The sequence below is a fragment of the Schistocerca cancellata genome, chromosome 5 (assembly GCF_023864275.1).
Source record: "Schistocerca cancellata isolate TAMUIC-IGC-003103 chromosome 5, iqSchCanc2.1, whole genome shotgun sequence".
NCBI classification, from domain to species: Eukaryota; Metazoa; Arthropoda; class Insecta; order Orthoptera; family Acrididae; genus Schistocerca; species Schistocerca cancellata.
The window spans coordinates 2,487,624-2,514,742 of record NC_064630.1 but is presented as its reverse complement, the minus strand read 5'-3'; the positions used below and the strand labels follow the sequence as shown (position 1 = coordinate 2,514,742).

General features: G+C 43.0%; 1 protein-coding gene and 1 non-coding gene across 2 annotated transcripts in view; one reads left to right on the top strand and one right to left on the bottom strand.

Moving 5' to 3' along the window:
- Positions 1-26,402, top strand: part of LOC126187402 (evolutionarily conserved signaling intermediate in Toll pathway, mitochondrial) — a 92,588-nt gene extending 66,186 nt beyond the window's left edge. Inside the window, exon 4 of the mRNA XM_049928465.1 lies at positions 25,992-26,402. Within this exon, the coding sequence (XP_049784422.1) occupies positions 25,992-26,287 (296 nt within the window). The 3' untranslated portion in view covers positions 26,288-26,402. The remainder of the gene's footprint in view (positions 1-25,991) is intronic.
- Positions 8,722-8,796, bottom strand: Trnas-uga (transfer RNA serine (anticodon UGA)). The gene has a single exon. It is a non-coding gene; the product is annotated as a tRNA-Ser (tRNA).
- Positions 26,403-27,119: the final 717 nt, after the last annotated feature.

The following is a 27,119-nucleotide window of genomic DNA, read 5'->3' as shown; positions in this document are numbered from 1 at the left end:
AGAACAGGTTACCTATGACTCTGTGCTAAGAATAATCTTATTTCCTATAGCAATAAACCCACTTATTGACTCTCCCACCAGATATCTCAGACTCTTTCTTCAGCTATGATTTTGTGGTCAATTGCCTCTCAGTTAACCTATTTACTTGAGCAATAACTTGGTGCTTTTTCGACCACCTCTACTATAGGAGCGTAGATAATGGCTTCCACTTCTCCACGAAAAAAACCATGTATATGAATTTCTGGTTGTGAAATCAGTTCCTTCTGTGGGGTCCTGCGCACTTGTTTCTCGGATAGCTATACAACAATTCAAGCAAATCACATTAATCATTTTTATTATAATAAAGAGGATTGACAATACTTAACTTTGGTTTACAAGAATGTGTCACAAGCAATTAGCGAGATGCAAACAATCAATGTCTTTCGCTATATACAATGTGGTTTCTAGTCCAGGTCTGCTACTGCCTGTCTTCTGCTGTCCAGCCATGGCTGGCAGGAGTGACACTTATGTTCTCTTCGGGTAGAGGCCGCTCCTGTTGTGGTGACGTCCTATTCAATGTGCTATTGGCTGATGTCGTCTCACAGCTGCGTCTGCTCTTTCGTTCTTCATGTTCATGCTGGCACTTTCATTAAGCTGGGACACTGTCTTGGTTCAGCTTCTCGTTCATCCATTAAAACCACCAAGTTCTTAGGATTAATGTTTGATAGAAAGCTATGTTGGTCCTCCCGTATGCCCTACCTGGCAGCACCCTGTCTCTGTTCTCTGAATGTCCTACACTTTCTGACTTACCCCTCATGAGGAGTGGGCCGGACAGTTCTCCATTGTTTGTATCTATCCTTTGATCAAAGCTGGACGATAGGTGTGTTGTATATTTATCTGCTCAACCATCCACTGTACATCACTGTAACACATTTCATCGTAAGGGGATCTGTTTGGCATTCTCTACCAGTCAAGTTATGAGTCTTTATGTGGAAGCAGCTGAACTCCCAATGTCACTCCACCATGATGTTCTCAACAGCAAATACACTTGCTGATTGTCCTGTGTGCCCAGGAAATATGTTTCCTTCTTTGATATCTACCTTGACCGTGAGTATGAGCCACTCTGCTTCTTTGTTGTCTCCCAGAATTTACTTTTGTGTTCTGCTTCGAAAGCTTTAGTACGTATTACTTGCTGCATTATGAAGGGCTGAGACACCTTCCCTTCCATGGCTTTGTGCAGAGGTCCTTTTTGGACTTAAATCACTTCCAAAGAATATTAGTCCAGCTTCAGTCATTTGCTCGACATTTCTGGAACCTCTTATAAAGTTTGAAAGACCACCTTCATTTACACTGGTGGCTCCAAGGATGACAGAGGTACTGGATGTATGTCTGTTATTGGTGAAGAGGATTTTAGGTATTGCCTTTTAGACCTGTACTCTTTATTTTCACTGCAGAGCCCTCCCATTTATCAGGCCACATGCTTGGTGACACAGAATCTCTAAATGTTTTGAATGCCATGATCCTCTGAGTGCTCAGCAGTTTTCATGTGCTGTACACGTACAGCAAATCCAGGTATGCCTTCATTAGCTCACTGATGCTGGCACTGGTGTGTTGTTCGTATTGATTCTTTGATATGTCAGCGTGTTGGGAATGAGGCTCCTATTTTTTTCTTCTTCTTCTGAGACTGTCAGTCTACACCCTGGCCTTTTAGTTGCCATGTCCCCTCAGAAGATCTTAATATTTCTATACGTGGGAACATTCTATCACTTTGGAATGGACACTGGTCATCTCTCTGTGAGAATGAGCTCAGGGAGGTTAAACCTCCCAATGGATCAGATGGCTTCCTTAGGACCATCTCATCATCAGGTGATGGCTTTAACTATGCTGTATATCAGGCACTGTCTTTTCAACCATCATTTTCTGTTGACTGGCAGCTCTACACCACTTTGCGATCACTGTAACAAACCGATAACAGTACACCACTTTCTAACTCAATGTCAGTTTCTTAACCCTCTGTGTTTTATGAGAATGAAGTCTTTCACGACAGCACTGATACGTAAAACATTCTCGGATTTCTTGTAGCATTAATTCGCAATAAAATCTCGAGCTTTCGACAATAGTCTCCATTGTCATCATCTTCACTGCTGCTGTGGTGGCCTTATACAGCCCATGGACGGACGGTTCCTGGTTGGTCGGCTTGTGATTGATTGGCGATTATGTACTGCCGTTGCAGATGATGTCAGTGTCTGCGCTGGTGGTGTCACTGCTTCTGCGGGAACGTAAAAACTGCAAGGAATGTCTCTGCTGCTTCTCTGCATCGAGCTGTCATTTCCATGCACTGCTCAGCTAATATCCGCTATCACATTTAAAGTTCTTCTCGCTCACTCGTATTTCAACAGCATCCTTAATAACAGAATCCCAGTATGTGGAGGCATGGGACAAAATTTTTGTTCCATCAAACAGTATTTTATGTTTGTTAGTGAGGCTGTGCTCCACAATTGCCAATTTCTCTATTTTTAATATGCCATTGGTGTTCTGCACAGCGGTCGGAAACTGTACGAATACATATTACTTTCCTCTACGGGGAGCACATTGCATGCCCAGTTCATCAACTGGAGAAGCTGCGTGTCAAATATGCGCAGTTGCGGAGTAATTTGGCATTTCTGCAATGCTGTCACGACAAGGAGATTGTGCCAAAGTTTGCTGTGGTTAAACACCATATCAAGTCAGTTGGAATGAAGAATATATTATGGAAGACCAGCCAGACAATTGTCAAAGTAAGGTTATGACACACAAGGTACGAACTGGATTTTAATGCACACAGTTTATATAGTTGCCATCTTTTGTTATCTACAGTTTTCTCACATTTTGACTGGGAGTGGGTCGATATGATGACGGCTGCTCATCAAAAAGCTCATCTTAGCAATACATCGGCTAAACAAGTAAAGAAATTTGAGCATCTTGCAGGTATGCAAAGATCAGAGTCATCTTTGAAACAGCATGCACTGTTGTCAACCTGTCAGACAAGAACCTGGACAAAGGAGCTATCTTGGCTCTTAATAAAGGTTTGAGTTTTGCTCCTGCACTAAATACTATACCCATCATGGATCTTATCAGTGAGGACGATGCCGACGAAGTGAGGCCTATTACCAGTCGCTTTTTGGCCTCAGCTAAGCCTCCCAAATCTAATTTCAGTAGAGAGGAGAGAGGTGGGCTCCATTTACTTCGGAGTAATGAAGGTTAATACTATTGAATATCATAGCAAAATGACATCAGTACTGAAGGACAACACATATAAATGTTTTAAACGGGACACAGATCTGATGTACAGCAGAAAAACTATGGAGCTACTGAAGAATTCCCATCTTCCAGATGATGATATGAAAAATCTCAGAGACTGAGCTCCTAGACCTCCCAGGTTGTATGGACTACTGAAGATCCACAAGGATAATGGTCCCTTGAGACCTATTGTCAGTGCAGTTGGTTCCCCTACTTACAAGCTGGTCAAATACCTAACAAAGTTGATGATTCCCGTATTCAGCTGTTGTGAACATCACATCAAAAACTCCCAGATATTCATTGAGAATGTCAAACAGATTAGAGTTGGTCGAAATGACATTTTAGTCAGCCTGGATGTGGTATCGCTGTTTCTAAACTTCCTGTGGAAGACACTTTGAAAATGTTTGTGGATCTTTTTCCTCCTGAAACTATAAAGTTGTTCTGGCATGTGATTACGACCACCTACTTCTTATATGGTAGTAAATTTTATAAAATGAAACATGATATAGCAATGGGCTCTCCATTGTCTCCATCATGGCTGACCTTTTCATGGAGAATTTTGACGTACATGCATTAAATTGTAGGCTCCCCTCTGTCCATCCTTATTTTATCATTATGTTGACGATACATTTATGGTCTGGCCGCATGGCTCAGCTCCTCTCGAACAATTCATGGAACACATGAACAGCATGCATCCAAACATCTGGTTCACTGTCAAGATGGAAAAGAAAGGAAGCTTGCCATTCTTAGATGTTTTAGTAAGACGACAGGCAGATGGGCGTGTAGGCCACTCTTGTGTACTGAAAGCCAACACATACTGATTTATATTTTCATGCACAGAGTTTCCATCATCCTGTTCAGAAGAGAGCCCGTTTTACATGTTGGTATAAAGAGCAAAAACTGTTTCTGACAAGGACCATTTGAAGTTCGAATTTAACCATCTGAGGTACGTGTTCCAAAAGAATGGCTATGGTGCACATGATATAAAGGCAGTGTTCTCCAAGAAAAGGAAACATAAAAATGCTGCACACTCACAGGATGAACCATCAATTGCGGTTCTTCCTTTTTGTGGCGCTGTATCCAGTAAAATAGGAAGAGTCCTGGGTTGGTGGGGTACAAGACCGATTTTTTATCCTCCTAAGAAAATTAACCCCCCCTTGAACCATGGACCTTGCGGTTGGTGGGGAGGCTTGCGTGCCTCAGCGATACAAATGGCCGTACCGTAGGTGCAACCACAACGGAGGGGTATCTGTTGAGAGGCCAGACAAATGTGTGGTTCCTGAAGAGGGGCAGCAGCCTTTTCAGTAGTTGCAGGGGCAACAGTCTGGATGATTGACTGATGTGGCCCTGTAACACAAACCAAAATGGCCTTGCTGTTGTGGTACTGCGAACAGCTGAAAGCAAGGGGAAACTACAGCCGTAATTTTTCCCGAGGCATGCAGCTTTACTGTATGATTAAATGATGATGGCATCCTCTTGGGTAAAATATTCCGGAGGTAAAATAGCCCCCATTCGGATCTCCGGGCAGGGACTACTCAAGAGGTCGTCGTTATCAGGAGAAAGAAAACTGGCGTTCTACGGATCGGAGTGTGGAATGTCAGATCCCTTAATCGGGCAGGTAGGTTAGAAAATTGAAAAAGAATAATGGGTTAAAGTTAGATATAGTGGGAATTAGTGAAGTTCGGTGGCAGCAGGAAGACTTTTGGTCAGGTGAATACAGGGTTATAAATACAAAATCAAATAGGGGTAATGGAGGAGTAGATTCAATAATGAATAAAAAAAAATAGGAGTGAGGGTAAACTACTACAAACAGCATAGTGAATGCATTATTGTGGCCAAGACAGACATGAAGCCCACGCCTACTACAGTAGTACAAGTTTATATGCCAACTAGCTCTGCGGATGATGATGAAATTGATGAAATGTATGATGAGATAAATTATTCAGGTAGTGAAGGGACACGAAAATTTAATAGTTATGGGTGACTGGAATTCGAGAGTAGGAAGAGGGAGAGAAGGAAACACAGTAGGTGAAGATGGATTGGGGGTAAGAAATGAAAGAGGGAGCCGTCTGGTAGATTTCTGCACAGAGCATAACTTAATCATAGCTAACACTTGGTCCAGGAATCATAAGAGAAGGTTGTATACATGGAAGAATCCTGGAGATACTAGAAGGTATCAGATAGATTATATAATGGTAAGACAGAGATTTAGGAACCAGGTTTTAAATTGTAAGACATTTCCAGGAGCAGATCTGGACTCTGACCACAATCTATTGGTTATGAACTGTAGATTAAAACTGAAAAAACAGCAAAAAGGTGGGATTTAAGGAGATGGGACCTGGATAAACTGACTAAACCAGAGGTTGTACAGACTGTCAGGGAGAGCATAAGGGAACAATTGACAGGAATGGGGGAAAGAAATACAGCAGAAGAAGAATGGGTAGCTCTGAGAGATGAAGTAGTGAAGGCAGCGGAGGATCAAGTAGGTAAAAAGACGAGGTTTAGTAGAAATCCTTGGGTAACAGAAGAAATATTGAATTTAATTGATGAAAGGAGAATATATAAAAATGCAGTAAATGAAGCAGGCAAAAAGAAATACAAACGTGTCAAAGATGAGATCGACAGGAAGTGCAAAATGGATAAGCAGGGATGGCTAGAGGACAAATGTAAGGATGTAGATGTGTATAGCACTAGGGATAACATAGATACTGTCTACAGGAAAATTAAAGAGTGCTTCAGAGAAAAGAGAACCACTTGTATGAATATCAAAAGCTCAGATGGAAACCCAGTTCTAAGCAAAGAAGGGAAAGCAGAAAGGTGGAAGGAGTATATAGAGAGTCTATACAAGGGCGATGTACTTGAGGACAATATTGTGGAAATGGAAGAGGATGTAGATGAAGACGCAATGGGAGATATGATACTGTGTGAAGAGTTTGACAGAGCACTGAAAGACCTAAGTCGAAACAAGGCCCCGGGAGTAGACAACATTCCATTAGAACTACTGACGGCCTTGGGAGAACCAGTCCTGACAAAACTCTACCATCTGGTGAGCAAGATGTATGAGACAGGCGAAGTACCCTATGACTTCAAGAAGAATATAATAATTCCAATCCCAAAGAAAGCAGGTGTTGACAGATGTGAAAATTACTGAACTATGAGTTTAATAAGTCACAGCCACAAAATACTAACACGAATTCTTTACAGACAAATGGAAAAACTGGTAGAAGCCGACCTCGGGGAAGATCAGTTTGGATTCCGTAGAAATGTTGGAACACGTGAGGCAATACTGATCTTAAGACTTATCTTAGAAGAAAGATTAAGGAAAGGCAAATCTACATTTCTAGCATTTGTAGACTTAGAGAATGCTTTTGACAATGTTGACTGGAATACTCTCTTTCAAATTCTAAAGGTGGCAGGGGTAAAATACAGGGAGCGAAAGGCTATTTACAATTTGTACAGAAATCAGATGGCAGTTATAAGAGTCGAGGGGCAGGAAAGGGAAGCAGTGGTTGGGAAGAGTGTGAGACAGGGTTGTAGCCTCTCCCCGATGCTATTCAATCTGTATATTGAGCAAGCAGTAAAGGAAACTAAAGAAAAGTTTGGAGTAGGTATTAAAATCCATGGAGAAGAAATAAAAACTTTGAGGTTCACCAATGACATCGTAATTCTGTCAGAGACAGCAGAGGACTTGGAAGAGCAGTTGAACGGAATGGACAGTGTCTTGAAAGAAGGATATAAGATGAACATCAACAAAAGCAAAATGAGAATAATGGAATGTAGTCGAATTAAGTCGGGTGATGCTGAGAGAATTAGATTAGGAAATGAAACACTTAAGGTAGTAAAGGAGTTTTGCTATGGGGAGCAAAATAACTGATGATGGTTGAAGTAGAGAGGATATAAAATGTAGACTGGCAATGGCAAGGAAAGCGTTTCTGAAGAAGAGAAATTTGCTAACATCAGGAAGTCGTTTCTGAAAGTATCTGTATGGACTGCAGCCATGGATGGAAGTGAAACATGGACGATAAATAGTTTGGAGAAGAAGAGAATAGAAGCTTTCGAAATGTGGTGCTTCAGAAGAAAGCTGAAGGTTAGGTGGGTAGATCACATAACTAACGAGGAGATATTTAATAGAATTGGAGAGAAGAGGAGTTTGTGGCACAACTTGAGAAGAATTAGGGACCGGTTGGTAGGACATGTTCTGAGGCATCAAGGTATCACAAATTTTAGCATTGGAGGGCAGCATGGGGGGTAAAAATCGTAGAGGGAGACCAAGAGATGAATACACTAAGCAGATTCAAAAGGATGTAGGTTGCAGTAGGTACTGGGAGATGAAGAAGCTTGCACAGGATATCGCAGCATGGAGAGCTGCATCAAACCAGTCTCAGGACTGAAGACCACAACAACAACAACAACAAGAAAATTAAGGTGATGATGCACCCTGTTTAGGACCGTCTTGACCTCGGGGTCCCTGGAATTTATAATATCCCATGTGAGTGTGAAAGCAGTTACATAGGTCAGGCCAATTGATACCGTTTCTGACTGCTGTATGGAACACCAATGGCGTATTAAAAATAGAGAACTAGAGAAATTGGCAATTGCGAAGCACAGCCTAACTAACAAAAATAAAATACTGTTTGATGAGATAAAAATTTTGCCCCATGCCTCCACATACTGAGATTCTGTTATTAAGGAGGCTGTTGAAATACAAATGAGCGAGAAAAACTTTAACCACGATAGCGGGTATTATCCGAGCAGTGCATGGAAATGAACGGTCGATGCAGAGATGCAGCAGAGACATTCCACCAGCACAGACATTGACACTGTGTGCGACAGCAGTACATAATACCTGACTAATCACAAGCCGACCAATCAGAAGCCATCCACAGGCTATATAAGGCCGCCATAGCAGCAGTGAAGACAGTCAGTTGCTCCTGACGATGACGATGGAGTCTATCATCAAAAGCTCCAGATTTCATCCCGAATTGACATGGCAAGAAAATTGAAAAAGTTTTAGATATCCCCTGCATTTTAATGTGTTTTTATTATCTGTGGTTTTAGCAAGTACAGCACATGCTGTAGAATGCATTCTACTCTTTAGTCACTTGAGCAACGTGGCAAAGGAGATTTAATTTTCGACTGTAGTTGCAGGTGTCATAGCTTCACTGAGCAGCCTGTTTAACACTTTGAAGACTGGCCAGATAGAGAAATATCGGGCAAAGAAGACCAGTCATTTATGCCATTGTTTTAACCACTTCTGGCACATGTCTAACTGATATATCTTATATAGTAATACATATTAAAACAGGACAAAGCCTCATGATTTTGTTTTTGTATTTACTTCAGTTTTTAGATAGATTACAAATTTTAAAACAGTAATGTCAGAAAGTATTATTAGCAGAATGAAATTCTCACTCTGCAGCGGAGTGTGCACTGATATGAAACTTCCTGACAGATTAAAACTGTATGCTGGGCCGAGACTCGAACTCGGGACCTTTGCCTTTCACGGGCAAGTGCTCTACCAGCTGAGCTACCCAAGCACGACTCACACCCCATCGTCACAGCTTTAATTCCGCCAGTACCTCGTCTCCTACCTTCCAAACTTCGCAGAAGCTCTCCTGCATACCTTGCAGAAATAGCACTCCTGGAAGAAAGGATATTGCGGGGACATGGCTTAGCCACAGCCTACAGGATGTTTTCAGAATGAAATTCTCACTTCTTCCAGGTGTGCTAGTTCTGCAAGGTATGCAGGAGAGCTTCTGCAAAGTTTCGAAGGTAGGAGACGAGGTACTGGCGGAATTAAAGCTGTGAGGACGGGGCGTGAGTCATGCTTGGGTAGCTCAGTTGGTAGAGCACTTGCCAGCGAAAGGCAAAGGTCCCGAGTTCGAGTCTCAGCCCGGCACACAGTTTTAATCTGCCAGGAAGTTTCAGTACTATTAGCATTTATAAAAAAAGTGAGAATTGAGTTATCGAGAAATTTCATCTTGAACTTCCAAAATATCTTGCTCACTCAACAAACATGACTTATTTGTAGCAGAATTACAGCAAAGTGTGAAACTGAACAAGTACATGCACAAAATTGTGTCAGAGCCATCACATATTGGCTCAGCCATTCATGGCAGCATCTGTTTTGTTTGCTAATGTTCCCTTCAGAATAATTCTAGAATTGACTACAAGAAGGCAGCACCTGTCAAAGGACAGGTAGTGAGACATCCGTACATTGTTCTCATATGAAATGAGTCCAGTTTCTGAGTGAAAGATGGCTCGTGCATTTATTAAATTGAGGCCCAGGCTATACTCGGGCAAGATGTCGGCCGAGTGATGTTGAAGGCTTGGACTCCAAAGTGCTAAAAGCGGATGTCATTCAAGTTGTTGACTTTACTGCTCCACTGTGTTTGTTGCTTTTTTTAACTATTATTTAATGTCCTTTGTTATTGGTCCCTATAGTTTTACCCACCTACTAATGCTAATTAGGCCCTTGTGTGTTATCTAACCTCAAGAACCGTGGAGTGCTTTACTTAGAAATCAGCCCTTTGTAAATTATGATTTGACAAATGATTTCACAAATGTTAAAACAACTGTGTGTGTAAGATTAAGATTCATATCCCCTTTTACTTTCTCAAGTATGTGATGTAGTGGTGGTGACATTTCTGGAAAAGTTTTTGAGTTGGAGACAAGTGGATCTAATCTTGGTATCACCTTGTAGTATTTTAACATTGGAAATTGTATTTAGTTAAATAAACTCTAGTAGTACTTCACTAGATGTATGTTATCTGTTTAAAAAGAGCAAACAGTTTTGACTTGCTAGCATTGGCTGAGACAAGAATCATTATATTATGTAATTGTGTAGATCAGAGGTTCCCAACAAAATTTTCTCGAGGACCCCCTCATTGAGCATGATTGGTACCTTGTCATAGCACAGTAGCAAGTACCTAAAAAATCCAAATTAAGAGTCTTTTTATACGTTTTCTATTTTTCGTACTTAGATAAAACGTTGACATATTCATTACTGAAAAACTATTGAGCGACCAAAACAAAAAATCTGTTATCATACGAAATATATTTTTTATTCTAATAGCATCTTGCGGACCCCCCTGGCAAAGCTCGCGGACCCCTGGGGGTCCACGGACCACCTGTGGGGAACCACTGGTGTAGATAATAAAATCTACCCATCAAGCAGCAGCAGGAGACCACACATATAAAGCAATTTAAATTTGCAAGCTTTTGGAGCCAGTGGCTCCTTGTGGCAGAAGGTTTGAAGGGGATGGAAGAGGCATGAAGGAAAAGGACCAAGTACACGGCCAAAGGGGTGGGGGGGAGGGGGTCCAAGGGAGTCCAGACCCCTCCTATCACCTAAATGAAATTACACACAACTTATTTGCCATGTAGTGAAATTGAGTTATGTTTATTTTCAATCATATGATGAAAAATTATTGATAGTCGGCAAGGCCAACGATAGATTTGAACTATCTACACATCCATAGCACTGTCAGCCATCGCCAGTCCCTATTTTATGCAAGACCAATTGTTGGCCTTACTTGAGCTTAGTTGTTTTTTTAATCAGTTCAGTTCTTACTTGCAGTTGAATTGAATATTAAGTACTACCATTTATTGTTTTTGTGCAGTGTGCTGTTGTTGTTGTTGTGGTCTTCAGTCCTGAGACTGGTTTGATGCAGCTCTCCATGCTACTCTATCCTGTGCAAGCTTCTTCATCTCCCAATATGTACTGCAGCCTACATCCTTCTGAATCTGTTGTAATAGTTTCTAATTATGGATATGTTCTTAACAAGAAAGAGGAGGAAAGCAGATTTTTATTCATCTGCGTGCTTTATGATAAGTTAAAAATGTGTTTGCACTACTATAATACCCTAATTACCAATCTATAGCAGTTAAATGTTGGCACTGCAGTCATTATTTGGAGACTGGTAGAACTTCAGGGTTCCAATATTTCAGTATTTCCCTAGTCAGTTAAGTGGTAAATACCATAACAAATAACGTTAAATTAAAATAAATGCATCAAAATACACTTGGATTTGTCTGTGTGATCCAAAAATCATGCTGATCAACAAAAATATCACCCAGATTGTAATGGTTGCATTTCTTTAAAAAATTTTCTCAGTATTGTATCATTAGTAGCCAAAATAGCAAAATATCGCCAAATCTGGCCATCTGGTGGTACTCAGTTATGAAAGCCAGTTCTGATGGAATGATGGGGAGAGGTTTGTGGAGAGGGAGAAATGACAGCACATTCCATAGTTTGTTCGTTTCTAAAAGATTTTTTTCAACAGGCAGCTTGAATTCATCGGAGCCGACAGTGCCCTTCATTCCTCCCTCCCCCTTTCAACTTAAACCTATTTATATTCTTGTAACACTATAATAACTGAAGCCAGCTATTCTATGCACAATTAAATCTTAAAATATGCATGTATTCATGCACTATTAAATTACTAAACATCCACACTTAAATGAAAAACATGCAGTCAGAATTCAGTCTTTTGTTGTGATGCATTTTATTTTATTTTAAAACAATGTAGAACAAGCAGTTGTTCCAAACTTTCCACTGGCTTCAGGTAGCTCTGCACATTGAGCCACTGAGCTAGCAATCTCTGGATTCGGGAAGCAAGATGGTTTGAATCCATCTACTGGCAACCTTGAAAATGGTTTTCAGCAGTTTCCCATATTCTTTTTACGCTAGTGCTGAGGTTGGTCCCTTACTATAGGCCACAGCTAATTCCTTCTGAACACCATTCTTTGCTGACATAATCCAATGCCCTTAAAGTTGCAGCCCATCTGCTTAAATAAAGAGAGCTGCATTGAAAGCGAGCTGAACATCTCTTTGGGAGTCTTGGCACTAAAAGCCATATGATAAATAAATAATAATCCAAATGCTCCTCCCCTAGGCTCACACTTTCATCTACTGGGATATTCTTTTAATGCAGAAAATGATCTTTCTTTTATTGCAAGACATGACATGCATATTTAAATGAGGAAATTTGGGAAAGTTTAAGGTTGAATAATTTCAGACCCTTCGCATTTTCGCCACAAAAAATTGTTCTAGCATCTCTGTCGCACAAAGATTCTTTATTCCGAAAGCCCTGTTGCTAATAATCATGGTGTCCCTAAAATTAGAACTTCTGCACTCTTGATCACTTCATCAGCTCAAATCCAGACTGAAAGAAGAAGAGCGTAAAATGACCTTGGATGATGGAGATTGGAGCATGATTGCTTCTTAGTGATTTGCCAATTTACAGCACTCTTATGTAACACTTGATGAGAGCTCAGAGATCAATTTTGAATAAAATGGTTTATTGTTCTTTACAGAAATTTTAAAAATAAATGAAAAACATGACTCTTTGTAAGATTGTTTTTAAGAAATCAGATCCCCCCCTCTTTTTTGACAAAATCCTGGCTACATCCTTGAAAGGTCTGGTGAGGCTTAGGAAATGGGAAGGATTTGGATAAGTTGCATAGATCCTCAGGTGAGGGGAGACTTACTTGACGGAATGAGAAGAAAGACATATTTCTGGGGACTGCACCAGACGAGATTTGAAACAGCAATATACCACCATTCTCACCTGATCCTTCACTGCACATAGTTAAACCACTAGCCTAGTTCAGAAGCAGGTTTACCCCCTGCAGGTTCGGGGGTAAGAATAGGCCCGTGGTATTCCTGCCTATCGTAAGAGGCGACTAAAAGGAGTCTCAAACTTTTCGGCCTTCTGTGGTGGTCCCCTGTTGGGTTTGACCTCCATCTCTCAAAATTTTCCGAAGAGCGAGCCGATTGGGGAAGGGCGCCTTACTTGGTGCATATTGTCCATTTTGCGATCAGACGTTTCGCCAGCTTATTCGCTGTTGAATTGCAGTCCTGCCCGCTCTACATCTCTTGGGCATGACTACGTTCCTGCGTGCAGATTACACCTTGCACTGTGCAGTGACTCTTTCTGCACTGACAGCAACCATGAACCAGATGTTGCCTAACATCCAGCACGGTAGCCAGTCTGTTGTAGTGGGGCCGCCATGTACCCTGTTGGTTGTAGCCGCCTGACAACACAGGGATCGCTCTGCTGATGCCTGCGCCGTTAACTCCCCACGTATGCCAAGGAGTAGATGCCTATCCTCCTGGGGTATCGGGACTCCCGGCAATGGCCATCCTGCCAGGTGGCCCTTGTTGTGTCTGGGTGGCGCCCGTGGGGAGGGCCCTTGGTCGGAGTAGGTGGCATCAGAGTGGATGACCCGCAATGAAGCGTGGTACATCGTCTCTCGCTGGTGGCCAGCCGCCAGCAGTTTCTAAGCGTTCTCGGGCTCAATTTAACGCTCAGAAGTACGATCCGAAAACGTTCCCCTCCCTGGCCTCACCGTGGGATGAGCGTAAATCTCAGGGTGGCAGTAGCAGTTATTCACCCCGATTCTTAGTTTGTATGAGAGCTGATGGGGAGTCTTTTCTCTCCACAAAGCCTCAGTTCTTCGTCGAGCATTTAGAGGACAAGTTTGGGGAGGTGGAGGGCTTGTCCAAAATGCGCTCTGGATCGGTCCTGATACAAACGGCATCCTCTGCCCAGTCACGACGGTTACTTGCTTGTGACAAGTTGGGGGATGTTGCTGTTACGATCACACCGCATAAGAGTTTAAATATGGTCCAGGGAGTTATTTACCATAAGGACCTTCTTTAGCAGTCCGATGACGAGCTGCGCGCCAACTTAGAGCGCAGAGGTCTCCATTTCGTCCGGCGTGTTCATCGGGGTCTGAAGGAAAATCAGATTGCTACCGGTGCCTTCATCTTGGCCTTCGAGGGTGATACGTTACCGGAAAAGGTCAAGGTGATGGTCTACCGATGTGACGTCAAGCCCTATATCCCCCTCCCCCGATGCAGTGCTTCAAGTGCTGGAAGTTCGGCCATATGTCGTCCCGCTGCACTTCCAGCCTCACATGTCAAGATTGCGGACGCCCGTCTCATCCTGATACTCCATGTGCCCCGCCTCCCATCTGTGTCAACTGCGGGGAGCACCATTCACCTTGCTTGCCAGACTGCAGAATCTTCCAGAAAGAGCGCAAAATCATGGAATATAAGACCCTGGACCAACTGACTTATACTGAGGCCAAAAGGAAATACGACCGATTACATCCTGTGAGAATGACATCTTCCTACGCTGCTGCTACAACACCTGTGCTCGCCCCATCAGTTTCGCGACTTCCGGCCGGATCGACGAGTGGTAAAACTCCTCCTGCCCCCTTGCCAGTGGGGGGCTCTACCCACCGGGTTGCTCCTGCGCCATCTACCTCAGGAGCAACACCATCCCACCCATCGGGGACGTCCGTCCCCGCTTCTCAGCCGGAGAAGTGTCCAACTTCTTCGGCTTCTCACGCTCGCATGGGGTCCCTTGGATCCCTTTCTTCCCAGGTTTCCACCTGCGGGAAGGCTGACGACCGACAGTGGCGTAAGTGCCCACAATCAGCTGGTCGCAGGGCTTCACGATCCTCCTCAGTCCCGGAGACTGAATCGGTGAAGCCCTCCCAGCCAGTTAAACCCAAGGAGCAGCGTGAGAAATCCAAGAAGAAGAGCTCTAAGCCCAAGGAACTCGCGGTGGCAGCCACCCCACCGCAACCCTCCAGCTCTGCGTCTGAGGATGAGGTGGAGATTCTGGCGTCCGCTGAGGACCTCGATCTCGCTGGTCCCTCAGACGCCATGGATTGCGCTAGCACCAGTGCTCAATCAGAGGCAGCAGGTGACCCAGCGGCGTAATTTGCCTTCCCAGTCCCGTCACGCCTTTCTCAGCCATGGACAATACCATCCTCCAGTGGAACTGCAGCGGTTTCATCCACCATCTAGCTGAACTCCGCCAACTTATCAGCCTTCACCCTTTCTTCTGCATCACTCTTCAGGAAACTTGGTTTCCAGCAATGCGAACCCCTGCCCTTCGTGGCTATCGGGGTTATTATAACACCGGGCAGCTTATGAAAGGGTGTCTGGTGGCGTCTGCATCTATGTCCTTAACTCTCTTCACAGCGAGTCTGTCCCTCTACAAACAGCTTTGGAGGCTGTCGCAGTTCGGGTGTGGACGCCACAGGCTGTTACCGTCTGAAGTCTTTACCTGCCACCGGATGGTGATGTCCCGCAGCATGTCCTGGCTGCGCTGATAGCCCAATTGCCGCCAACTTTCTTGTTACTGGGCGATTTCAACGCCCATAACCCTCTGTGGGGTGGGTCGGTTGCGACAGGTCGAGGCACCACCGTTGAGCATTTATTGGCACAGCTCAATCTTTCGCTTTTAAATTATGGTTCCTTCACACACTTCAGCGTGGCGCATGGCACATACTCCGCAATCGACCTTTCGATCTGCAGCCCTATCCTCTTACCGTCTGTCCAATGGAGAGTGCATGACGACCTGTGTGGTAGTGACCACTTCCTGATCTTTCTGTCACTGGCACAGCGTCACTCTTCTGGGTGCCCCAGCAGATGGGATATTAATAACGCTGACTGGGACTTGTTTTCCTCCACTGCCGCTATTGAGCCTCTCTCTAACGCCAGCATTGATGCGGTGGTTCACTCAGTCACCACCAGCATCGTTACTGCCGCAGAATCTGCCATTCCCAGTTCTTTTGGGTCCCCTCAGCAGCGGACTGTGCCTTGGTGGTCACCTGAGATCGCTGAGGCGATTAAAGGTCGCCGGCGGGCGCTTCAGCGTCACAAGCGACATCCCTGCATTGAACACCTCAACACCTTCAAACGGCTGCGTGCGCAGACCTGCTGCCTTATCCGCCAAAGCAAGCAGGAGTGCTGGGAGCGGTACGTGTCCACCATTGGCCTCCATGTCCCTCCATCGCAGGTATGGGCCAAGATCCGACGCCTCTATGGCTATCGGACCCCTGTCAGTGTCCCTGCGTTCTCACTGAATGAATGGAGCAGTTTGTACAGACTGACGAAATTGCCAACAGCTTGGCAGAGCATTTTGCTCTTAGTTCCGCTTCTTCCAATTAACCACTGGCCTTCCGCTCCATTAAAGAGCGGATGGAACGTCGGAGCCTTTCTTTTCGCACCCACCATTCTGAAACCTACAATGCTCCATTCAGTGAGTGGGAATTTCACAGTGCCCTTGCCGCTTGCCCTGATACTGCTCCTGGGCCAGATCGCATTCACTGTCAGATGCTGAAATACCTTTCAGTGGACTGCAAGCGACGGCTCCTCGACCTTTACAACCGTCTCTGGGTTGAGGGGGAGTTTCCGTTGCAATGGTGGGAAAGCATTGTCATCCCCGTTTCGAAACCGGGCAAGAGCCCCTTGGAGGTGGACAGCTACCGCCCCATTAGCCTCACCAACATTCTTTGCAAGCTTCTCGAACAGATGGTGAGCCGGCGCTTGAATTGGGTACTGGAGTCTCTTCTGGCTCCGTCTCAGGGTGGGTTCCGTAAAGGCCGCTCCGCCACCGACAATCTGTTGAGTCTGGAGTCGGCCATCCGTACTGCCTTTGCCCGCCATCACCACCTGGTCGCTGTCTTTTTCGACATGCGGAAGGCGTACGATACGACATGGCGTCATCACATTCTTTCTACGCTTCATGGATGGGGTCTTCGGGGCCCTCTGCCGATCTTCATCCGAAATTTTCTGTTGTATCGTACCTTCCACGTGCAAGTCACGGCCTCTCATAGTTCCTCCCGAGTCCAGGAGAATGGGGTACCACAGGGATCTGTCCTCAGTGTCTGCCTGTTTTTAATCGCAATAAACGGGCTCGCTGCAGCGGTGGGAAATTCTGTCTCCGCTGCCCTGTATGCTGACGACTTCTGCCTTTACTACAGCTCTACTGGCATTGCAGCTGTTGAACGTCAGCTACAGGGCGCTATCTGCAAGGCGCAGTCTTGGGCTGTAGCGCATGGTTTTCAGTTTTCAGCTGCCAAGACCCGCATTATGCATTTCTGCCGGTGCCAAACAGTCCAACCTGAGCCGCGGCTTTATCTTGCCGACGCACTCCTTGCTGTGGTGGAGACCTACAGGTTTTTGGGTGTAGTTTTTGATGTGCGGATGACTTGGCTGCCTCATATTCGGCAGCTTAAACTGGTGTGTTGGCGGCATCTCAACGCTCTGAGATGCTTGAGCCGCACTCGCTGGGGCGCCGACCGATCTACCCTGTTACGGCTCTATCAGGCTTTAATCCAGTCCCGTCTGGATTATGGGAGCCTGGCTTATGGCTCAGCATCCCTCCATAGCGGGATACGCCTTGCCACTGGTGCTTTCCAGACCAGCCCAGTGGACAGCATACTTGTGGAGGCGGGTGTCCCCCATTGCGATAACGCCGCCAAAGTTTGCTGGCTTCTTATGCTGCCCATGTTTTCAGCTTGCCCAGGCATCCAAACTATCCTCTCCTGTTCTCGCAATCGGTCGTCCATCTGCCAGAATGTCGTCCTCGGTCAGGTTGTACGATCGCGGTCCGCATCAAAGAGCTTCTCTCCGGGCTTAGGGTTTTCACTGTTCCACCTCCTTTCTGGGCCACTTTGCGTACACCCCCATGGTGTGTTCCTCGCCCTTGCCTTCGGCTCGACTTGGCACAGGGCCCGAAGGACTCAGTCCCTCCAGAGGCCTTCCGCCGCCGCTTTTATTCCATCTTGGCCACCTATCAGGGCTCTGGCGTTGTATACACTGATGGTTCGATGGTTGCTGGTCGTGTCGGTTATGCGCTAACTCTAGGGGACCATTCCGAACAACGTTCATTGCCAGATGGCTGCAGCGTTTACACTGCTGAGCTGGTCGCCATCTTTTGTACCCTAGAGTTTACCCGCTCCTGCTCAGGTGAGTCCTTCGTTATCTGTAGTGATTCCCTGAGCGGTTTACGAGCTCTCGACCAGTGTTTACACCCCGTTCTCGTCTGGTGATGGCTATCCAGGAGTCCCTGCATACTCTTGCACGTTGCGGCCGCTCTGTGGTCTTTGTGTGGACCCCAGGCCATGTTGGGATACCCGACAATGAGAATGTTGACTGCCTGGCGAAAGAGGCCACCAGTAAACCACCTCTGGAGATCGGCCTCCTGGTGACTGATTTGCGGGCAATCTTACGCCGAAAACTTTTCGATTTATGGGACACTGAATGGCGCAACCTGCCCATGCCCAGCAATCTTCGCCCTATCGAGGCGACGACGACTGTGTGGCGGTCGTCCCTTCGGGTCTCCCGCCAGGAGTCTGTTGTCCTCTGTCGGCTGCGCATTGGTCACACTCGGCTGACACACGGCCACTTATTGCGCCGTGAGGACCCAACTCTGTGTCGCTGCGGCTCTGTTTTATCTGTGGTCCACATTTTATTGGAGTGTCCACTTTTAGCTGTGCTCAGGCAGACGTTCGCACTGCCTGACACGCTCCTTGCCCTTTTAACAGATGACCCTGCTATGGCTGGCTTAATTTTGTGTTTTATTCGGGCAGGGGGTTTTTATCATTTAATCTGAGTGATTGTGTTTTATTTTATTGTTTTGTGTTGATTCTGGCCTTTGGCCTCCGGTTTTAAACTGAGTTTTTAATGTGTTCTCGGTGGTTGGCTTTTCCTTTTTTTTTTTCCTATGGTCGGCCAACCACTGTCACACTCTATGTGAATTTATTTCGTTTTGTCTGGTCCTTGTCTACGTTTCTTTTGTTCTGTGTCGTCTGTCTCCTATTGTGTTAAAGAATTTTTTTGTTCTCTGTGGGTGTTTTTAGTATTTGGAAAAAGGGACCGATGACCGTCGCAGTCTGGTCCCTTGAATCCCCCAAACCAACCAAGAAGCAGGTTTCCCAGGCCATCACATCCAATGCTGGTATTGCTGATCCCTCCAAAAAAACAACTTAGGGAGTACACCTCTTGTCATTCACTATTATCACAGTCTTGAATGGGTTAATCAACTACTTCAACAAGGCTATGACTTTAAAATTGCACCCTGAAATGAGGTCCATTGTGTCAAACATTTTGCTCACCACACCTAAAATAGCCATTTCTTGCCTTCCAGTCCCCACAATATCCTTGTCGGACCCTATGCTCCTTCCCATTTTGCTAACATATGGCTCTTACCACTGTTACTGTCTCCACAGTAAGACTAGCAGTATGTACTCTCCTACCATCACCTACACATCATATACCAGCTACTATGTAAACACTATGTGGCCTTTTATTAGTTGACCACAGGGGAGTGAGGGCACTTTGGTTGGTTTATCATCAATTTTTATTGTGATATGCCATGGGGATGCCCAAGTGTCCTGAAAACATTCACAGTGCGATGGGTTTCTTTGAACACCACTGTACTTGTTTAATCTAACGTCACTGCGTGTTCTGTTAATGGCCGCAGGAGGCCAAATGCAGTAATACAGTGGTCGTGTAGTACATCAGCATGACAACCACAATATTATAAGTTAGGATGAATGGGTGTAGGGAGAGGATGTATACTGGCAACACACTATGTCCTGTTGCAGAGCATGCTCTACAACATGACAGTCGTGATCTATGTGCCCGTCTCACCACATGTGCCATCTAGATTCTTCCCCCTTCTTTCTTGCTTAGAACTCCACAGGTGGGAACTGGCGTTACAGCTTGACCTCGGTTCTCACCACCCACTTGGCCGTAATTTATGTTAATTTCTTCAATCTCAGAATTTCTTCACAGTAGCTATTCCTTTCTTCACTCCCTTTTAGTTCTCTACATCTTTCATTTTCTGACCTGTCCATCTGTCCCCCCCGCCCCCATCTCCCATCCCCCCCCCCCTCCCATCTCCATCACATGCAATGCACTTAGCCTTCCACTCTTATTAAGTATTGTACAAAGTTTTAGCAATAATCTTTGCCTTGAGTATTACCCTGCCTTCCACCTTTAAGCTCTCAGGTTTTCAAATCTTATCCGGTGTACTCCCCAAGAATCAGTCTTTCCTTCTCGTCCTGTCTAGTAAGTGTCCTCTAACCTGAGGCTCTGGGCGGCTTTTCCAGACTCTCCCCATTTCCTAAACCTCGCCAGCTCCTTTCCTTCACAACTCACCTCTTCCTTCTCCTTCAACCCTTCTGCCAGGAGGAGGAGCCACTGCCCCTAGTACCTTGCAAATTTAAATACCTTTATATATGCGTTCTCCTGCTGCCAACTGGTGAGTAGACTTTTTGTTTATCCAATTACATTATAGTTTCAAAAACTGGTTATTTTTGTTAATCATCATAGTAGTATTACTGTTAGCTCTTACTCAAATTGCCTTAAACTGTGCGCGAGAGTAAATGTAGTTTGAAGCTGTAGCTTTTGCTCATTATTGTAATTAAACATCAGAAATTGTATTGACTCAGTAGGAATAAAATAACAAATAAGTAGAGCAAAAGTTTAAGTGCAAATGCAGGAGCACAAAGCTAGAAAAATTGGATCACTACTAACTGGAAAACATTAAACATTGCATTAATTACACCCATATCATACACTCTACATCTGTTGAGTTTCTCTCGTGTATATTTTGCCACCAATGTACACAGGGTGTATACGACCCAGGAGATCCGGGAAATACCCGGGAATTTTTTCATCCGGGAAAAACTCGGGAATTTTTTAGAATTCCGGGAATGTTTCATTGTTTTAGTTTTCAGTTAATTTTTTTGTAATTTTGACTGGTAAGAACCGATACTCTAACAAAGGATATTACTGTATCCCGCTACTGCAGAATAATACTGCAGCAACAAAATATGAACTAGAGAATAAAACTTAAATTGCATAGGAAAAACACCATAAAAAAAAGAAAACAGTGCTCATACAAGAATTTGCCAACAGCAAAATGCGTCAAAAGGTTTTGGAAGACTATGCATTGCTTCGTGATAACGAATTTCCTCCGATGAGATTAGATTCATGTAAGCAGTTGCGAGCGGGATCATGTGCATGCGTAGTTGAGTCGCGTATGCGTAGTAGCTCCTCCCGCTTCTGGCTACAGAAATGTTGCTGTAGGTTGTGTACGCAGCGGCAATTTCGGTGGTGAGGGGGCCAATTCGTATTGTTGAGGGAAAAAAAACTTGTTTCACAAAGCGCCAAGCAGTTAGCGCAAGTTAGTCTATCGATTATTCAAATGATTTTGAAACTCATCCCTGTTGCTTTTTGAACACATTCTAACTTGATTTCTGAATGAATCATAAGTTGATTTTTTAATGCGTGCATAGTGTACGTGATGTCCATGCCAGGGAAATCCTCGTCGCATATAGAAATAAAGTTCCCTGCAGACAAAAGGGGATTGGGCTATTAGAGATGAGCGGAATAAAGCTGAACGGGTGGAAGCCATTTGTTTAAGTGATGGATTGGGTATGCGAATAATTAGCGTTATTATAATTACTAGCGAAGTACATAGATTCAGACTACCAGAGTGGAAATAAACGACTAACAGGTAAGAAAGATTACGTTATCTTCTCGGTGTATCCAAGAAAATGAAATTTTGACAGAAAATTTTTGACCAGATTGCTACAGTAGAAAGGGCAAGTTGTACATTACCTGGCTAGAAGCCGCTTAAGTTCTATTCTGGGAGAAGCGCAGAAAACGCGTTGTACAAACACGTAATAACGCCTAACCGGAGAATAAACACTGGATAACTAAACCGGTGATTCTGGTAGGGTTAGTAGAGTTAACCGGAGAATGAATGAGCTTAGACAATGATAGGAATAGTTACAGAATTAGTGATGAGAAGATAGTTTGTTAGAATGAGGAAGGAAAAGAAACGGGGACATCACACAGATTATGGAATAATATGACGATTCCAAATTTATACAAAAATTTCGTACTACTACTCTTCGATCTCGTGCTTCAAAAACTGGAGCGTATGAATGAAATATGAAACTATTTCCTAAAATAAAGCTTTTTGCTTGTAGTAGGCCAAATAGGCATTTCAGATTGGTACTTCGCGAATTAGATTCTGTCATATTATAAAAATGACAATTATTTCCAAAACAGTCTTGCTTATTTGGTGTGTGTTACAGTTGCTGCAATATTAGAAATACCTGTTTTCTTTTGTCTAGCAGACAGTGACAAAATAGGCGTAATCAGATCGAGAAACCACACCAGTCTTGGGTACTATTTGCATTAACAGCTTTGCCAGTATTAGTTTAGAATTTTCATGTAGCAAAACGTTTGACGAACTTTGATGAGGTAATAGATTCTTTCGCAGAAAGGAAAGCACATCATGTAAAGCTGTACCAAGATTAGAGAGAGAAAGAAAAACGCTAAGACTTAAGGATTGAAGAAATGTGTACTGTCTTGCTTGTCTCTTGTCGTACCTGGTTTTATGTATCCTGTATTTCACAGAGCGAGGTGGCGCAGTGGTACGCACACTGGTCTCGCATTTGGGAGGACGACAGTTCAATCCCGCGTCCGGCCATCCTGATTTAGGTTTTCCGTTACTTCCCTAAATCTCTTCAGGCAAATTCCGGGATCTCCCCCAAAACAACCCAACCCTGTATTTCATTTTATGCCTCACGGAACAGTAAGTTATTAGCTAATAGGCAATAAAGAGTCCATATTTTCTGAAGAGTTCTTGTTCTTTCGGCTACAAATAATCCCATCCAGTATTAACTGCAAGGGTTTCTTTTATAAAAAAGAGGGGCATTATGTCAATTTTTTTATTTATTTATTTTTTTTTTAATCTCGTTTTGTTCGCTTTCGTTTGTTGCATCTACTCGGGGCGAAAGTTGTAAGACATCCGTGTAACTTCGCTGTTGATTGATTAACTCAGTTTTATTATTACAGAGGGCAGCTAACCCTCTGTCCGAGCACGCTGAGCTACCGTGCCGGCATCCGACTGGGAGCATGAGAATTACAAAATATACACATTTGAGTTCCACAATGCGAAGTACAGTGACATGTGGTAGAAGAATGCTGTGTGAAGAGGGGTGGCACTGCACTTTGGCACACTTAAGACCAAATAACACTTCTTACATTTCCTCGAAGTTTTATGCATCAGACTCTTCAGAAAGATGTGCGCTACAAAATGAACTTTTTTTTTTTTTTTTTTTTTTTTTTTTTTTTTTTTTTTTTTTTTTTTTTTTTTTTTTTTTTTTGCGTCCTGTCTCAAATGCTCGAAAGGGGGGGGGGGGGGCGGGCATCATCTAGTATTGCCCTGGTTCGAAATATCGTAGATCCGGGGCTGATGCGCAGAGCAGTCCGACTTACAGCGGGGGGTTTACATTTAGTGATTTTGCTGTTGCCTCTTCGTTTATTGCTCTCACATCAAATGAAAAAAAAAGTGATTTCTGTGGCTGGGAGCTATCAAGTGAATTAAAATACATTCATGGAAGGCTACAATATGTTGTTAGTTCCAGATCTTATTTTATTTCCACCTTTCTGACAGTCAAGCATTAATCACCTTTTAGAACAATGAAGTTATTTTTGTCGCTTTGCTAAAGAAATTGTCTTTTTATTTATCTTTTCCACTGAGGCAGCCAGTTTGTTTCAAAGGAAGTATTTAATTCCACACTATTGGCTAGTTTCAACTATTCACTGCATTTCAAGTGCACGTTTTTATCTTCTAGCACATATGGCATTATGCCATAATAAAGAAGAAACCTTAAGATAATACAGTACTGGTACTCCAAGAAAATTTACATCCCGAAAATCACACTGAAAAGCTTAATATTGTATCGAGGCCTACTTCGCTGCGAATCTTCGACATATGAATGTGCAGTTTAACGCGAATTATTCATTTCAGTATGGTTCAAGAAATTCCGGCTCTTTTGGAATATTCTCTGATGCCTTGTTTCTTTTATGACATAATGTAAGATCTTTTAATGTTTTACACATACAAACATATGGGCTTTCTACGTCGTCGTAGCTGCGCAAGTGCGGGGGACGCCTCTTATGTGGCACTCTCTGGCAAATGCTGGAACAAATCTATTTGCAACAGATCTTGGGAAAATATTGCGAATTGTGGTTTGAAAAGCGTTATTTTCAAAGTAAATTTCCTTTTGCGCAAGATGAACTATGCGCGAGAATGTACGATAGATTTCTTAAATCACAGAGCATTTGACTCTCATTTAAAAATCAACTCTTTGATGACAAGCCATCTAGAAGAATTTTGAGCCCAGAGGATCAGAGATTTATTTTGGTATTAAACATTTTACTGGCACATTTGTGTGATGTGTCTTATTTAAAGTGTAAAACATGCAAAAAAGATCAACATTATATGTGAAAGCTTAGCTTCACTTGTAACTTATTAATCTTACAAATATAATATATGAAAAGTTTGCTTTTCCTGTATCAACAAAGCATATATTAATTTAAACCACGTAAGTGATGTTGCTATTGGCTGACTACATCATGTGTCCTATGCTATGAATATCCGCTGTCATCGGCTGGCGAGATATCGTGATATGAGCTATGACTGGCGTACAAAAGCGTATAGCAATCTCGATTTCAATGCTTCGGAAAGTAACATGCGGTTTTTGGTGCAATTCGAATTTATACTTTCGTAATACAAAAATATGCAGCATATATGTTGCTGCACATGAGAGAACTTTCCAAAACGTGGTTTTTCCCCCTGAGTTTCATTTCCTAAAGTGCCGGGAAATTCTAAGCCGCTGTATAAAACCATAACCATTCAAATGACTGATAAATTTTACAGTTCCGAGGGAACGTATAGTTTCACTTAACACGGAAAAAGTGTATGTTCACCCGGGAGAAAGTGTTTCCCACCCAGGAGAAAAATGTATTTTTAACCAGGAGATCTGGAAAAAATCCAGGAATTTTTTTTACTTGTCCACGTATACACCCTGTGTACATCATCTTCTTTGTCCTGTAGTAAAAACTAAGCTAAGCAAAGTTTTATAATATAAAATACATATTTTAAGACTTGCATATGAATTGATTTGTTGTATAGTGTTCTCAGGAGGAATAGAAAATCTTTTAGGAGGTGGTAGTGTAGACAAATTAGAATAAAAAAAACATTTGCCATATATTGAATTTTCATTGATTACAGAGGTAAAATTATTTATGCAGATAAGAAACATGTTATCATTTGATATGTTGGTACAACTGTTGCAGGGGTTTATTTATTAATGACATTTTTGGTTGTGCTTAAGTGTATATATTTGAAGTGTTCAACACTGATTATGGTTATTTATTGACCAGTTCCATGGTATTGTTTAAGCATCGCCTTATAGGTCCCCATTTTCTAGACTTCCCTGAAAACGAGCTTCCAGCATTATTCCAAGAGTTTTCTTTTATTAACAAGCATGGGTTATGTTCTTCCAGCATAATGCGCATTCTGAATGTCAGGTGACATCATCTAAACCTAACGCTGTCCTGAACATGGAGCGTGAGAAATGGTCATGTTTTTTGGCTACTTAAGTCCCCAGTGGGCATTATCGATTTAGATTTTTGCTTGTGGGGATAGTTGAAAGGCAAGACACAAGAGATGACTGAACCATTTGGATTACGAATGGTGCTGCCCTCATAAAAGAATGCCAAGACAATCTCGGAACTACATGTGTTGTTGGCAACCAAAAGTTCACTGAAGTCATGGAATGAGGGGTGGGGTGGGGGTGGGAGTTAGGAAAATCAACTTTGAAAATGATTTGTCTTTGCTTAATACTTTTTGTGAGTGTCCATTGGGTTATATTTTGATAACTGTATCTCTGCATGTGACAACTGTATCTCTGTATCCTATAAAAATTGCAAAAAAAAAAAAAAAAACCTTATATGACTCTCATAAGTTAAGAGACAAATGTGCAACATAGTATCAATTTAATTCCAGCAAGTTCCATATTGAATTCATGTGAATCACTGTCTAATGTTGCAGATGTAAGCAATCTAAGGGATCCCGTCATCGATATATCGGGAGACAGAATTACTGCTGTTGTGCAAGCACCCAGTGTACACGAACAAGATGATGGCACAATATTGGCCATGTGTGCTACTGGTACTTCGAGCAGAGATTCTCTGCTTTCTTGGATTAGATTGCTGGAAACTGACGGAAATCCACAGTTAGCCAAGATACCTGTTGTGTTCACTTTGAAATCTCCACCAGGAGACAAACTGTTTTTAGAGGAAGGAATAATAAGTGAAGAACAAAAAACTATCCCACCCAGCAAATGAAGTGCTTCCCAATTGTACTGTGTTATTGGTGTCTCATCTTTTGTCAACTGCATCGTAAATAATGCAGATTGACAGTTATCAAAATGAAAGCTAAATAAAACTTAGTTTGTGCTTGTGCAGTGCTTATACTTTATTTCCTTTGAAACAGTGCAATTTTAGTAAGACTCTTAAGTCAATGTACGAAATGTAATATATGGTGGAGAAAAATGATTTAATAATGAAGTCGGAGCAGGGTAGGTAATGTCAAATGAACAAAATTTTCCAAATGACAATACGTCGGAAATGCACCATTGTGAAGCTATGGCTACAGAACCGGCAACTCGGCTTCATTTGTCCAGTGAATGGGTTCTGGACTGTCTAGCATTGCAGTTTTGTCTGACTAAGTTGCTGTTATGTAATGCTTATTATCTTTTAATGTAATTACAGTACTTTTAGCATTGCTGATTCAGTACTGAAGCTGTACCCAGTAAATATTACAGATAATTCCTGTCTAATAAAACTAGTCTTTCAGAAATTTAAAGTTTGACAAATGTTATTTTCTAGCTGAAATGATTATCTTCAGCTAATTTAATTAGTAACTGCACTCTTTAGTGTAGCAAATATTAACTGGAACAGGTTAGTTTAAAAGCACAAACTTTCATAAGCTCATTTCAGATTGGTTGTTGTTTTGATGGCTGTAGTTCCACTGTGGTGTGCAGTTTTAACTTATGGTTATCTGCAAAATTTTGCAGATCCCTTAGCCTACTTTTACCTTATTATTAGTTACTATTCTTGACCCTGCAAAAGGACACTAGACATTCAACATGCATTCTGTATTAAGTTCCATTGTAAC